General features: G+C 41.3%; 1 protein-coding gene across 1 annotated transcript; it reads left to right on the forward strand.

Annotated features, from left to right (window-relative positions):
* The first annotated feature begins 515 nt into the window (after positions 1–515).
* Positions 516–15,541, forward strand: LOC119718845 (caprin-2-like). Its single transcript, XM_038188265.1, has 3 exons — positions 516–623; positions 11,407–11,469; positions 13,550–15,541. Exon 3 carries the CDS (start codon positions 13,551–13,553, stop codon positions 14,124–14,126), a length of 576 nt encoding a protein of 191 aa, XP_038044193.1. The 5' UTR covers positions 516–623; positions 11,407–11,469; position 13,550; the 3' UTR covers positions 14,127–15,541.
* Positions 15,542–16,528: the final 987 nt, after the last annotated feature.

A 16,528-nucleotide genomic window follows, 5' to 3' on the forward strand; every position in this document is an offset into this window, starting at 1 on the left:
GGAGTCCAGCTGAGCGAAAAATATGTCAGCCGCTGTATAACGCCGAATGAAAAGAAGGGACAATTAAGTGAATTAATACGAAAACAACTGAACTCCCGAAACAGCTATAAACATTGGCAAAGACTATGCCGAAAAGCCCACTCAATGACCACGTACAAGTGTATTATTTAATCATTACTATTACTCCTGCACTGAATGAGTGCTTTCAATTGTATGCACAAACATTAACGCCAATTCTGGTACTGGCAGAAATCCGCCATTTTTGTTCTTGACGTTCTTCATCTGCTCCCCGATAAGCGTGCTGGTTGTTATTCGAAATCCCATTCTCGAGTTCATTTAACACGACAACGGGGTTTCGAATACGCCCACAGTGTTAGTGACACAAGCCTTCATGGTGACTATAGCCTCAACGACATAAATTTCGTATCATCAATATGAATCGAGTCAGTGACGTGTGATTGACAACAAGCAGGGGCCAATCACAAACCGGTCCCAAATCCCTCAGTCAGTTTGCAAGTTTTAAAGCAGGTGAAGCCGCTCCACTCCTCAAATTAACCACAGCTGGTCTTCACATTCGGACCGCAACCCGATAGAGAACGCCTGCAAGAACAACATTTTGCTCGGTGAGTGTTTGAAACAGTCATTTCTTTTCTGCCGAAGAAAATGTGGTGTCTGTTTTCGGCATCCTTACGAAAATGTAGATATGGATTTTGAAAGTCCGTGAATCCATTCCTATAATTTCTTTCCTTTTCTAAATTTCCTTTTCGCAATACATTTACAATGTGGCTTCCAATATGGCTTTCACGAGGGCCGTATTTAGAACATGTATATAAGATGTACGAAGCGAGCCACTTGTACGGCGGCGCAGACCAGTATAGCTTTTTACAGTTAAAGCATTACTGTGCTTGTTTGGCCTTTGCGCCCTGCTTTTTTGACTTCATATTGCAAAAACTTCCAAATATCTTTGGAAAAATCATTCAACAGCCTCCAAGATAGATGTTAGTATAGGAATAATGTAATATAACACGGTAATACTACGGAAGCCCTCTCGTGCCAGGTTTTAAAAGTGAAAAATGTTGTTATCGCGAAATAACGCAATTACAAGATCAAACATAGGCCTACTGGTTTTCAGCACCCCCGCCCCCCTTTCAAGCAAAACCGTACCACGAAAAGAGCACAATGGATACAAGCGCAATGACCATACAGGAACTTCAAGAATATTTCATCAAAATGGACAAATAAAGGCCAAACTAAACACCCGGGGTGAAGTTTGTACACGACAGTATTGCGTTATTTCGCAATAGTGTTGCAAAATAACGCAATACTTTTGCGAAATAACGCAATAATGTTGCAAAATAACGCAATAGTTTTGCGAAATGACGCAATAGTTTTGCAGACCAACGCAATACTTTTGCGAAATAGCCTGCAGTATTGCGAATTGACGCACCAGTATTGCAAAATAACGCAATAGTTTTGCAATATAACGCAATAGTGTTGCGAAATAACGCAATAGTATTGCAAAATATCGCAATAGTATTGCGAAATAATGCAATACTGTCGTGTACAAACTTCAACCCGGGTGTTCAGTTTGGCCTATTTTGTGCATTTTGATGAAATATTCTTGAAGTTCCTGTCCGTCATTGCGTTTGTATCCATTGTGCTCTTGTCGTGGTACGGTTTTGCTTGAAAGGGGGGCGGGGTGCTGAAAACCAGAAGGCCTATGTTTGATCTTGTAAGAAAACGTTGCCAAGTTTTAAGTGATTTATTAAGGGAATAAATGTGTGCTCCAGAGGTTTTTATCACTCTGTTTAAGACCACTTAGAGTCTGGGTGCTTATAATTACCCGAGCCGGAAGCGAGGGTAATTATCAGCACCCAGACTCTAAGTGGTCTTAAACAGAGTGATAAATACCGACGGAGCACATATTTATTCCCATTCATAAATACCTTTTCGGTAAAAAAAAATCATATAATTCGTTCAAAACATCCCGATTTTGTTCAACAAATTCACTTTATGCTTTTTGAAACATCCCTCTAGCAAAATAATGGAGTGTTCAGCTGGCGAGTAAGATGTAAACAATAGATTGACGCGCGCGTATCATGTTCTGCGAGATGTCGCGCAGAACGCACCTGGCGCGTTTTTTAAGTTCTATATCTATGTCATAAATAACCATAGATATAGAACTTAAACTAGATCGGACGCGCGTTCGAACGCGCCATTCACTGTGCACAAAACTTCTGGGTTCTTCATGGACGCGCTGCAAAGTCACGTGAATAGGGCCACGCGCAAAGGGCAGCTGAGGAATGCTGGACGGAAAAATATCGCCAACACCCCCACCTGAATTCAGCTATGCGTTGAAGTTCTTAACAACAGGTTGACATTTTTAACTACGATTTTTGACAATGTGACATTTCATATTCCTTTGAAAAAGTTACACATGAGTTTGCCTCTGTGTCTTATTTGGGGCCAAATTGGCGATTGTGTTGAAGGTAATTGATTTTCAGCCAAGAATACTAATTTGTACCGAAAGTAGCCACATTGTGTTATTATATCTTTAACAAAGACAAATGTCAAAAGCGTAGTTAAATATCAACCTGTTTCATGAGATTTTCCCCTCTTTTTTAAAATGTGCAATAAAAATCAACCGTTACTTGCCTATCAGACAAAACATAAACTTTTAATTTTACCAACATCAAAATGAAATAACAGAAAATCATTTTGTAAATGAGCAACGATAAAAACGGGCACTCGAAGTATTGCGTTGCTTTAATAATAATAATAATAAATCTTAAAATTAATGTGGCCTGACGTTGCGAACTTAGCAAGTTCTTCTTCAGAGGCTAAAACAGAAATGACAGAGATACATACATTAACATGGGGGTGCACACAAACATGCAGGGCTGAAAGAAGAAACACAAAAGGAGGATTAGGAGGGAAAGGTGTGGAAAGATGCAGGGGAGGGTGGATGAGAGAACAAAGAAACAAAGGGAGATGGCAAACCACAAGGGGTCTGGTGTAAACAGGGGAGGGACCAGAAAGGGGAAGGATCAAAGGTCACAGGGAGTGGGAACGGACAAAAGAGTGTGAGAGTGAAGGGATGATGCGGGGGGGGGGGGACAGTATAGAGGTGGAAAGGGATGAAAGATGGTGGGAGATGTGTTAACACAAACAAGGAAGACCAGATGGATTATCTGTAACAGAGGACAATGGAGGAAGAAAAGGATTAATCATTTCCAAGTTGGATGTTGAGACCATGTGGTTGAATAGTTCGAAGACGATTCATCCACACCTTCTCTCTGCTGAGGCGAACTGACTCTTTGCGATGGCCAAGAGATTCAATGCCCTGCAAAATCATATCAGAAATGGAGTGGTTAGGCAGGTTGAAGTGATGACCAACAGGGGTGTCTAGTTTCTTGGTGTTGTAACATTTTAAACGTCTTTGATACAAAAATCCTTGCAAAATTATCACCTTCATTGAGACATACGTTCAAGTTATCAATTCCCAAGTCACTAACCCGGACAACTTCCCCCACAGGACTCATGATAATCTCCCCAGAGAGGAGCGCCTGGCTCTCAACTCCTTGCGCTCTCGCACCGACATCATCATCAAGCCAGCAGATAAAGGTTCAGCTGTGGTCATCATGGATCGTCAGCAGTACATTGATGAGGCCCACCGCCAGTTGGATAATCGCACTAACTATACCCGCCTTGACTCTGACCCCACAGGCACTTTCTGTCAAGATATACAACAGGTACTTGACGATATGCGATCACGTGACCAGTTGTCGAAGAAAGCTCACAAATTTCTTTCTCCCTGTGATTGTAGGACTGCCAGATTTTACCTGCTACCCAAGATTCACAAGGCTGGCAACCCCGGTAGACCCATCATCTCCGGTAATGGCTCACCCACGGAACGCATCTCCCTGTTCATTGACAGTTTTCTCAAACCCCTTGTCCCACAGATTTCGTCATACATTCACGACACCCCAGAGTTCCTACGCAAGCTTGAAGGAATCAAGGACCAGATTCCCAGCACAGCCATCATTGGGACTTTCGACGTCTCATCTCTGTACACCAACATCCCACATGAGGAGGGAGTTCGTGCTTGCTCCTTGGCTCTGGCCAAGGCAGGACACACGACTCCTCCCATCAGTGATGTTGGCACCCTCATGAGACTTATACTAACGAAGAACAATTTTTCCTTCCTTGGTGAACACTATCTACAGGTACACGGCACTGCAATGGGCACTCGCATGGCCCCGTCGATGGCTTGCCTCTTCATGGGCGACCTCGAAGAACGCATTCTTGCCTCGGCCCCATGTCGCCCTTGGATCTGGTGGAGATATATTGATGATGTTTTCTTCATCTGGACCAGTGATGAGGACAGTCTCTTGACCTTCACTAACCACATCAATTCCTTCCACAGAACCATCAAATTCACATCGGAGTTCTCGGCTCACCAAAGCCACTTTCTGGATGTCACCGTCCGCAAGCAAGGCAACTCACTAACCACTGACCTGTATTCCAAACCCACAGACACCCACCAGTACCTCCACTCCTCCAGCTGTCACCCCAGGCACAGCAAAACTGGCATAGCGTTTAGCCAGGCACTCAGACTCAGAAGAATTTGTTCTAATGATTCCGATTTCTCCCGCCATACACAGATACTGAAGAACAACTTGGTGGCCAGGGGTCACAGCTCTCGCCAAGTTCATCGTGCCATTGCCAGAGCTAAATCTATCCCCAGAAATCAAGCTCTCACGGCTAAGGCCCCTGATGCCATGGCCAAACCCATGATTCCCTTGGTTACCACGTTTCACCCCAATCTCCCTCCCCTCCGCAAAATCACTAATGACAATCATCATATCCTCCATACTTCAGATCGCCTTGCCCGCACCATCCCCAACGGCCCCACATTGGCTTACAGGCGTCCTCGAAATCTACGGGACTTGATTGTTCGAGCTGAAGTCCCATCCTTAGATGCATCCCCTCCCACCCAGCATGGTACTTTCAAGTGCAGTTCCAGATGTGTTGTCTGCCAGATTCATATCCAGGAGTCTGACTCCTTTTCTGGCCACTCTTCTGTCACTACCCACAGAACCATTGGTAACATCACTTGTAACACCTCTAATGTCATATATCTCATTTCTTGCAGGGTCTGTGGAGTGCAGTATGTAGGTGAGACTAAGAATACGCTCAAGAAGCGTTTCTATGCCCATCGGTCAACGGTCAACACCAAGAAACTAGACACCCCTGTTGGTCATCACTTCAACCTGCCTAACCACTCCATTTCTGATATGATTTTGCAGGGCATTGAATCTCTTGGCCATCGCAAAGAGTCAGTTCGCCTCAGCAGAGAGAAGGTGTGGATGAATCGTCTTCGAACTATTCAACCACATGGTCTCAACATCCAACTTGGAAATGATTAATCCTTTTCTTCCTCCATTGTCCTCTGTTACAGATAATCCATCTGGTCTTCCTTGTTTGTGTTAACACATCTCCCACCATCTTTCATCCCTTTCCACCTCTATACTGTCCCCCCCCCCCGCATCATCCCTTCACTCTCACACTCTTTTGTCCGTTCCCACTCCCTGTGACCTTTGATCCTTCCCCTTTCTGGTCCCTCCCCTGTTTACACCAGACCCCTTGTGGTTTGCCATCTCCCTTTGTTTCTTTGTTCTCTCATCCACCCTCCCCTGCATCTTTCCACACCTTTCCCTCCTAATCCTCCTTTTGTGTTTCTTCTTTCAGCCCTGCATGTTTGTGTGCACCCCCATGTTAATGTATGTATCTCTGTCATTTCTGTTTTAGCCTCTGAAGAAGAACTTGCTAAGTTCGCAACGTCAGGCCACATTAATTTTAAGATTTATATATTTCAGGTCCATCCAGTCAGTAAGCAGTTTGCAGCAGTTTTACTTTTTTTCAATAATAATAATAGCTTTATTTACAGATGGTAGCCGTGTCACCTGACAGATGATTTTCAATGGGCCATCAATTAATACTGCTAACCTCAATAGGAACATTACATTTGAAATGAATGGATGACTACAAAAACAAGTCTCTGGCCATCTGTTAAGAGTACTGAACAAACTGATACTTAAATAACTTTTAGGTAATAAACAATTTATATACAATGAAAACTTACTCGCTAGCTAATAAATAACCTGATGAAATGGCAGTTCCATATCCATATCATCCATTAATCAAGATGTCAAGAATATCATTGCTCATGAAAAAAATATATTTGGTTGTCACCATCCGAATATTTATGTGAAGGTCTAGCCTATGCAACTTCCGAGGGTAGATCCATTTCTGGTGGTAGACTGTATGCATGCTCTATCGCTGATGTTTGTTTTGCCGGTACAGCCATGCATTGAAGCAATATCTTCGACGGGGGCTTGGGTCGGTTCTTTCCTTGCCGTTGGCAGCTTTTCTCTCTCGTGCTGAAGTCCATACACGAGACTGTAGTCTTTCTTCGAAATAAAACAAATAAAGCACATGATAGGCCTTTAAATACATGACAGTAATTATCGATAGCCTATCCTGGCCCCGAGGCTCATTGTAATACTTACAGGCTTCAAATGAGTCGGGTAGTCTTCAAAGATTGACGGTACGGCATCAACACGCAGACGTGTTTCCCCCCCCCCCCATTCCACCTTGAAGCACTCTGCAGGGAAATGGTCGCTGCAAAGACGATCGTGCTTTGTTGGATTCCATTTGCTGCCATTTGGAATATTTCTCATCGATGTGTTCAAACTAGGAGAATGGTGCATTTTCTTTAATCACCCACATCCCACAACAAAAAGTGACTCCCAATCCTCGTTCCCCCGCGGAGTCGGACTATTATTGAAAAGTAGGAGAGGGGAGGGTGATGTTAGGCCAGAAATAATTGTTATTCGATGTTCAGGATCAGGAGTACCATCTTAACTTTTAAAACAATACACTGAAAATATTTTAAGTAGGCCCTACGCGGTTATTACAAAATTCGGAGGATCCTTTGGATCACACATGGGGGATTTTTCTCCACACCCATTCCTGTGATTTATGCCCATTTGGCATTGCGTAACGTAGCCTATATTGAGTTAATTTTGATAAAAGCTGTCTTGTTCGAAATGTACTCTCAAGAGATAAATTCTGTGTATTAAGTTACTCTTACATGATGTTAACTTCTTGAGAGACTGTTCTCCGGGTCCCTTTCTACGTCTTAGTTCAACTTTGCTGCCGCACAGATTGCCGCCATTTTCAAGCAGTGATGGAGTACAAGTGATCGTCATGCCCAAGAAACGCACGTTTAAATTTTTGACCCTATTCACGTGACCAATGGCAGCGTCCTGTCAAAACGCGCGTATCATACGCGCGCCCGATCTAGTTTTTAAAGTTCTATATCTATGGGCGCGTTGCGTTTTGAATTTAAAACTATAAAATTCTGACTCCCTGGTAGTGTTGCACATGCCTACGTGAGGATTGTGAACGTTCAACCAATGAAACGATAAGAGGCACTGGATTTTTAGGAGTCTACATTTTATTGTGACACTGGAAAAGTGTTTAAGTCCAGCTAGCCATGTCTTTATCATCCGTTTAAGACCGGCCACGTGACGGGCTCTCGACCAATTGGAATGCGTAAACTGTCTTAGGTATTTATGATATCATTTCACACACCCACCCCGTATTAAATCATGTGCGTCCTGATTTTTGTTTAGACACAACCGACTAAAAAATGGCCACAAAGCACAAACGCGTGCTGACAGATGAGAACTGAATGATATCCTCGCAACTAGAAAGTACTGCATAAATATTATAAGCAATTTTACCCATGCACTTGAAGGATACCAACTTGAGAATGTTAATAATCCCTTGAATTTAATAATGCATCCACAGTGCATTCGTATTGTAACAATTGCACTGATATAATGGGTTTGGGGGATATGTCAACAATACGCTTTATATTCCGCCACGCTGAAGAAAAGTAATAAAAAAACTTTATAACAAAAATCCATTTGTTCTTAAAGCCCTGGGGCCAATTTCATAGAGCTGCTTAAGCACAAAATTTGCTTAAGCACAAAAACGTCTTGCTTAATAAAATCATGTTACCGGCCAAACTCCATGTGATTGTTACGCTAAGTAAACAGCAGCTAAATACCGGTCACAAGCAATGTATATCACATGGAGTTTTGGCCGGTAACCTAGTTTTACTTAGCAATGTTTTTTCGTGCTTAAGCAAATTTTCTGCTTAAGCAGCTCTATGAAATTGGGCCCATACGTCACGCGAAAGCGAAAGCGAAGCGAAATTCGTGACGTCAACAATACATTCGAAGCGCGTCCACCATAGGTGACGACATGAATTTCGCTTCGCACAAGCTTTCGCGTGAAGTATGAACCGGGCTTAAAGGGGCCGGGGCGAAATCCGCCTCCCTCAACTTTTTCCGCGATAGCTTTAAAAAAAAAAACAATTCGCGACCCGAGCTGTTCTGACTTTTTATCCTCGAGCCTTGCCCGTTTTTTGATACCAAAAACATAAAAATCAGACAAACTTAAAAAAAAAAACGTTCCGGCACTACAAGCCGGGAAAGTAGAATAACCATTCATGCATATTAATAATAAATTCCAAAACCCTTGACCTATGGTCATGAAATTTCTTGGGTATGTTCATGATAAGTTGTTCTATGCGTGTACCGATTTTCAAAATGTTCATCACTTGATGGCCGAGATCTTTAAGGATCTCAGGCGGAATCCCCCCCCCCTCCTCGGCTGAGAGGTGGTCAAAATAGCCCGACCCTTTTAGGGTTAAAGTTAAAACGTGTTTGTATGAGGTAATTAGGCACTGGTGGGTTATGCGAAGTGTTGGGATGATTAACCATCATTTTCAGTTTGGAAAATGCCAACTGAGTAGAAAATCCCAATGTTTCCTTAGATTCGTGAAATAACACTCGTCATACAATCTCCAGTCATTGCTTTAGGTCTTTGATCCCATTTATTATTTGTCCTCCGCTATTACCCCCTTTACAAATCAAGGATCCGCCATGCAGGGTGAGGTTTTATACACCATAAAAACTGTATCTGTCATAAAAAATGACGTGAGAATTTGCCTACAAGTAGCCCTAAAGTAGGCCGAAGTAGGCCTATAGGTTCAATAATTCGGACACACGCATGTTTCGTTATCACGTTATTTCGCAATACTATTACGTTATTTTGCAAAAGTATTGCGTTATTTCGCAAAAGCATTGCATTATTTCGCAATACTTTTTGCGTTATTTCGCAATATTATTGCGGTTTTTTTCGCAAAACTATTGCGTTATTTCACAATTTTTTTTTTAACTTTTAGAACTGTCACGAACAGGGTTCCGTATTATTTGTTCACTGTGTTGTGGTGCCGAGCTTTCTGACGTACTGTCCTTCATCAGGGCTCGGAGGCAACCAACCCTGATGGAGGGCAGGGGTCACATTCACGAAGACTTCGCAAAGTAATAACGAAGTCGCAAACACCTCGCTGACGCGTATTTCGTATTCACAAAAGCTACGCTTCGCAAACACTTAGGAAATGTTAGCGAATCCGCCATATTTTCGCAAACACAGCACAAAACGTTTGCACGTTATTCACAAAGGCCTCGCCACCTTTGCGATTTCGCAATCTCTTCGCAAAAGGTTCGCTAACTGGCTACTGTTTTTGCGACGAGTCCGAGGTCGTTGCTAACTCCTCGTAACTGACATTATGGCGCTGTTGCTCGCACTGGATGAAAAACGAATTACGCAGAAATATGGTGTTTCTGACCGCACCAACGCGTTAGAAAGACACAGTGATGATAAATAGTGACACATAAGGTATACAAAATTGATTGACCTCTCCAAGGGAATCAGACGTCAGATATGATGTCCCCACATCTGAAAATTATTTTCATGGCAGAAAGAGTTAACATTTAGACGTGGGTCATGAGAAAGTGGCATTTACAAGAGTAAATCTAATTAATATCTACAGATAGGGGATAGAAAGGTTATGACCTCTCGTTTTGGGTCCCCGGAGGTTAAATTTGAATTGTCCTATATATGGAAACTGTTCTTCATAGCATGAACACCTACCATTTAGACTTGGATCGTGATACTTGGATTTAGACTTGCGGTTTAAAAAGTAAATCTTACAAATAGCTATAAATAAGGTTTACAAAGGTCATTGACCTATACAAGGTCACCAGAGGTCAGATATGAATTGTTCCCACATATATTTATCATTTTAATTTTATGAAGACCTATGACGTAGACGTGGGTCATAGGAAAGTGAAGTTATGAAGAGAAGTTGTAATAAATACAGTTTGTAAAGGTCGTTGACCTCTCAAAGGTCACCGGGGTCAAATATTAAATGCCTCCATGTCTGAAAAAAGAAGACATGAAGAACTAACATGCGAAGTTTCATGCTTTTATAACACAAAATTGCAAAAATTCTCTGAAGTATTGGGGCTTTGCCACTCCACTATTGGGAGAATCGAGCTCTCCCTTGCGTTGCTGCCCGTCTAAAGCCCGGTTCATACTTCACGCGAATGCGAATGCGAAGCGAACTTGACGTCATCGCCCCTTCGCTGCGAAATTCGCCCGAGTTGAAACATGTTCAACTCTTACGAATTCGCAGCGCGAAAACTTGCCATGATGTCACAAATTTGCGTTCGCTTTCGCTTTCGCGCCGAGTATGAACCGGGCTTTAGGCATTGTAAGTATGCACGTATACCGATTTATATATGGATGATTGTGGGTCGAATGAATCATACCTAGTGATTACATAACACATAGTTTGGCGTATTCGCTGATGTATGACCCAAGTTAAAATTTTAATAAGAACCCACTGTTTAGACTTTGCGAAAGTTTGCCAACTTAGCAATTTCGCAATTTTAGCGAAAGCTTTGCTGAAACCTTCGTGAATACTACGCACCGCTAAGCTAGCGATTTCGCAAGTAGTTCGCTAATATTTGCGAGGCCTTCGTGAATTTGGCCCCGGATGTTCGAAAACTCGGCACCACCAACCTAACAGTGAGCACTATATACGACTATATATTGTCTTCTCTAGTCCCAATAGAGCCTGAAAGTGCGCCATTTTGTCTTTTAGATTTGTCCATAAATGTTAATTCAACTAAATGTAGTCCGAAAACACGTTTTAGCAGCCTGTTTAAGTTTAAGTTTTCACCCAACGACCGCCAAAATTTGTTTACGTAAATTTACGTAAGATATCTTGGTTAGGGCCGTTGATGAACGAATTCCCCTCTGAATAAATAATCAATCCGAATCATGTTTTACTTAACGTGTGATTATTTACGAGGTGTTGTACTTGTGAAATGTATTTGTGAATGTACGCCTCTACCACCTTCCCCCAACCTATTTCTGAGCGGGATTTCAATGACTCATTCTCTTTGGTATTATTTTTAGCCAGCAATCTGCTCGAGTGTTGAGGATTCCTTTTGTGATAGAGTTCAAGAAAGTTGCAGCAAGGTGAGTGTCTGTTATTTGACATTGTCCTCACACAACTATTAGAATAGAGGTAAATTTTGAGGGAGGCAGCATTTTTCTACACATTCATAAACTGGTTTTTTTCTTGGTAAAAGAAAAAAACGTCCCTTAAAGAGAAGTGATATTTTAGAGAAGTGAGGGATCGCTGCTCTCTTTGCATCCACCGCACACCCGTGCCCTTGGCAAGTCCTTACCTATCAAACCCATGGTGAACACCACACTGTTTTTGAAGTTGTTTGTAAGCTCTGGCATAACACTTGACAACCCCCTCAGTGTCCCATAAAATGTAATTACCAAATTAAAATCTTCACAAAAAGAGGAAACAAAATGTATTAAACTCTATTTCAAAAATTATATGAACCACTTCGAGAAGAACCTTTGCAAATGGAGGCAAGATAGTGTGTAGTAATGTTATTGTCAAGTGGTATAGCGCGCTATTAACCTAGGGGTCTTCTTCGTTAATTCGTTCGTAACAGACCTTGGAATGGGGAGCATACCTATGTTCCCCGATTACTATGTTCCCCAATACCGATGTTCCCCAAATTCTAACCCTAACCCTTTCCCTCGTCCGAAGGGTTTTGGGGAACATCGGTATTTGGGAACATAGGTATTGGGGAGCATCGGGTAGACCCCTTGGAATGCACACCTGTGCACTTGACATCACCTTGGCCAACTCATGCCACAGGCTCTGTGTCACTTTTAATGGGTCTCCAGTGAGGGAGACAGAGTTGCAATATCAAGGTCACTGAGTTTGCAATGTGACGATCAACAAAAAAAAATACCCTTTATTTCAACTGACAATCATGACCAAGTGAGTAATTGTAAATAATTTCGTGCAAAACTTTCAAGTTAAACGGCCGGAGATAATGGTGCACACCAGGCGCGGTTCTACCGGGGGGGGGGGGGGGCTTAGGCAAAATGTTGTCTAGCCCCCCCCCCAAAAAAAAATTCCGTAAAAAAAAAAATTGCATTAGCAAAAAGAAGGATTGTGATGAACATGCGAACGGTCTCCCCCTAAAGAAGAAATAGCCGTGACAAGGGTGCATTAGTTAATATAGTGTGAATGATTTTAGGATTTTATTGGCGCTCCCCATTGAAAATATGGCATGGCAAATAATATAGCCTTACAACATCAACGATATCTCTAGTTTGCATTGATGGATTTTGTTGATATTTTCGCCAATTATAAACAAGACTATAGGCTTTAAAATAATATACAATTTGATAAGCTAGTATGACCACCTTTGGAGCAAATCAGCGACTTTTTTTCATGCATAATGTTTATTGAGACACGCTGTCGTCTATAATAGACCCTTGCGAAGGGTAGATTAAATTATGCGAATGAAAACCTGCGGCTAGACCTCGAAATTCTGACCATTCAGCAGGCGCTTTCTATATCGGTGCGCGCATGGTCGGGACTGAAATCCAAAGTGCAGGAAATGCAATGCACAAGTTACGTGATTTGTTGTTTATTTATTTCTACGCGTGCATAAAGCTACTCTGAAATATCTTGAACTTTCGCTAAATTGAAGCGGATGGTGTAAACGCTTGCCCGTTTTTATGCAAATGTGAATAAAAGTTGTGCATAATTGAATGAGCAAAGTGTGGAATTGGACGAAAATTTTAAGCATGCATTTCATATTTGAATGAAGAATTCGCTGCAATTAATAATTACATTGACAAAAAATATAGCTCCTGATTGCTTCTCTCATGACTTTTCCTTAAATTTATCGGAGAGCAAATAATAACAAAATCAAATCGATGGGTTGCATTGGCAACCACATTTATAAGCTACGCGTTTCATGAAGTTTAGCCCTTGCTTCCACTGTTATATCGCGCCGAACACATTCTGTGAGTATTAAAAAAAAAATGATTTTCCAAATCTCTCGTCATAGGCTACATGGTTTTCAAAGGCCGGCGGATTGTCATGATGTCACTAATCTTCCACTTAATTGGACCTCAGATTTGTCCCTTTACTCTTCCATATTCTTCTCTCCTTTTTATCCTTTACAAATGTTCACCTGATTTGTTTTTGTTTAATATTTTTTTCTTTTCTGTACAGAATGAAGATCTACGTGGCAACCATTATTTCAATCGCCCTCCTCCTGGGCAACTCTGTCAACTTCGGTGACTCCACCCCGCAAGTGAGACGAGTGGACAGGTCATCCCGACTAGCTCGGTTCGAGACTAGAGATCTCCGAGTTTTAGTAGGACTACTAGCGAGAGAAACTAGCGTCAACCAGCGGGTAGCATTCACCGCGGTGAGGACGACCAACACGGATGTCTCTACGAGTAACGACACCCCTTTGCCCTTCGAGAAGACCGAGACGCTCCTGCCGGGTACCAGCTTCGATCTGAAGACCGGCACATTCACGTGTAGTGTGCCAGGCACCTACGTGTTTATGTTTTCTGCACTCAAATTTCATCCAAGCAGCGACCTGTTCGTTTTTCTCCGGAAGAACGGAGACATAGTTGTCACTAGCATTAGCACTGATTCTATTCATAATGAGCAAGTGTCTGGGAGCGCGGTGCTGGCTCTGCAACAAGGAGACACCGTGTATCTGACCTTATATGGTAAGGCGTTTAGTGGTTCCTGGCAACAGACCACATTCAGTGGCTTCCTCCTTTACCCCGAATAAATAAAGCAATCCCAACGCACCAGCATCGTTTTGCTGATTTTTTATTTGCTTTCCATTTTGTCGAAACTAGAACCAATGAAGGAAAATAAAGGATGCTCAATGTCACAAGAAAAATAAACTACCAGTATTCAGGCTTTTCGTTTATGCATGCGCAAATCTGTATAACAATACATATTAACACTTATTGAGTTCATGTGTTAAGATTTATAAAATGAGTATCAGATATTTGTATCAACTGTAGAGTGGAGTATTTGGATAGAATACTTTCCTTCAAAGCAATCTAGGCCCTAGTTATTTCTTTTTGTTCAAACAAAACCGTTTTGCAATAAAGCAGCGCCACAAGCATGTTGTTGAGACATAAACAAAATTGTGTTTACGATAACTGAACTACATGGAATTATTTTAGGCTAAAATTGCCAAACACAAAATTTATATTGCCACATTTAGCCAAACAAAACCATAAAATAAAATATTTCTTCAGGAAATTAATGCATCTATTTATGTTATTGGGTAATTAATCAATAAAAAGGGGGTAACGAAACCAGATATATCTAAAAAGGTATTACAAAGCAAATAAATATGTATAAAAGACAAATAAACATACAAACAAACTTTTCATGTTAGAGCGTAGGTGTAAACACACACTGTTTTAGCTGTCTGTTCCCTGTATGTCCAGCACAGATGATGACCATCATTGATTAATGAATCCTATTACATTGTATGTCAAGAACAATTTCTCAAAGTGGTGAATCTAATTTCCTTATTGACTTAAAGATTGGTGTTTGGAATAATAATTGTTTGAAATGTTGTCATGCTATTCATATCAATTTGCTGAAACGTTGAGACTTGCATGTAAAAAGTTATAGTTTACAGATTCTTTAGAAAAACATAGAATGCATTGGTTTTTTATCAAATGGTTGGATAATTTTAACATTATAATCTGTGAGAATTGTGTTTCAGTAACAATTGACTGGCTATTAAAACAATAGGCCAATATAGAAAAACATCCTTTCCATGATTACGAAAAACATTAAGGGCCTACCATTTAGTTTTTGATGAATATTTTGCTCGACATCAGTGTGCAAACCAATCTTTTCTTGTTAAGCAAACGATAGTTAACCACTTTTCATATTTTCTGAAATATAAAGGTACCCACAACAACGGAAAAGATGGCGTTTGCTGCAGAGTTTAAAACCCACGAAAAGTACGGCATTTTGTGTTTAAAAGACCCAAATTATATGATGTTTAATATTTTTTAACCAGCATTACTGTATTGCATTCTAGAAACTCACATTGAAAATCAAAATACACGGTACAATTTACATTAAAGTGAAGAGGGTTATACTCAACTGGTTGGAATTGTCTTTTGTCCCCAATTTTTGTAGTGACTTTTATTTTGATACCATATTTGGAAATAATAACCTACAGTAATCTCTTTAGGTGTGGACCTTATTTGGTCGTATAAGCATACTACTGTTATATCTTTAATGTACAATTCAATCCACTCACACGCAAGTAAAAGTGCGGGGAGTTTTGACCGTTAAATTGTAATTCATATAAAAGTATACCTAAAACAGTTTACCCATTCATATTGGTTCAGAGCCCGTCACGTGGCCGGTTTTAAACGGTTGATAAAGGCATGCGGCTTGCAGGTCCTAAACACGTTTCCAGTGTCACGTGAAATTTGGACTCCTAATGAAATCAGGGGCCAGCACCGTTTTATTGGTTGAACATTAACAAGCATCACATATAGGCATGCGCAATATGAGCAGTGAGTCAGTATTTCACAGTCCTATTAAATTCACACAACACCGGTACATGTGCTCTACGCCACATCACGTAGTACGCGCGCGCGCCAATCTACATATAAAAAGTGGTTTACACATAGGGTCTTACCACTGTATAGTTTGTAGTGTGGCTTTAAAGGGACATCGCACATATATATTGACGCCAATATTCACGACATGGCCCCCATGTCGCAAATATTGACGCCAATATTGACGCCAATAGTCACGACATGGACCCAAGTCGCAAATATTGACGCCAATATTGACGCCAATATTCACGACATGGCTTAAGTCGCAAATATTGACGCCAATATTGACGCCAATATTCACGACATGACCTAAGTCGCAAACCCACTCGGGCGTGAATATTCTTCTTCTTTTTTAGCAACCTAGGTAGCGATTCAAGCAACTTGTCTGGCGCGCCCTACTCTACAGCACACGCTTTTTAATATTGTGTTTGTGTTAGCGCGAACTTCCTTCGATGCAAGGACACGGACGTCCATTCAGTGTGACCGTAAGGTCAGAGCCAAATTGTGCTAAATGCACATAAAAAATCTGTCAGATTTATCAAAAATCTGCCAAATTCCCCAGAATTACTCGAAATACACTATAAAC

The sequence above is a fragment of the Patiria miniata genome, unplaced genomic scaffold (genome assembly GCF_015706575.1).
Source record: "Patiria miniata isolate m_02_andy unplaced genomic scaffold, ASM1570657v1 HiC_scaffold_7, whole genome shotgun sequence".
Classification (NCBI taxonomy): Eukaryota; Metazoa; Echinodermata; class Asteroidea; order Valvatida; family Asterinidae; genus Patiria; species Patiria miniata.

Bases quoted from the DNA above. Each gene is read 5' to 3' on its own strand.
- LOC119718845 (XM_038188265.1), top strand. From the start codon at position 13,551: ATGAAGATCTACGTGGCAACCATTATTTCAATCGCCCTCCTCCTGGGC.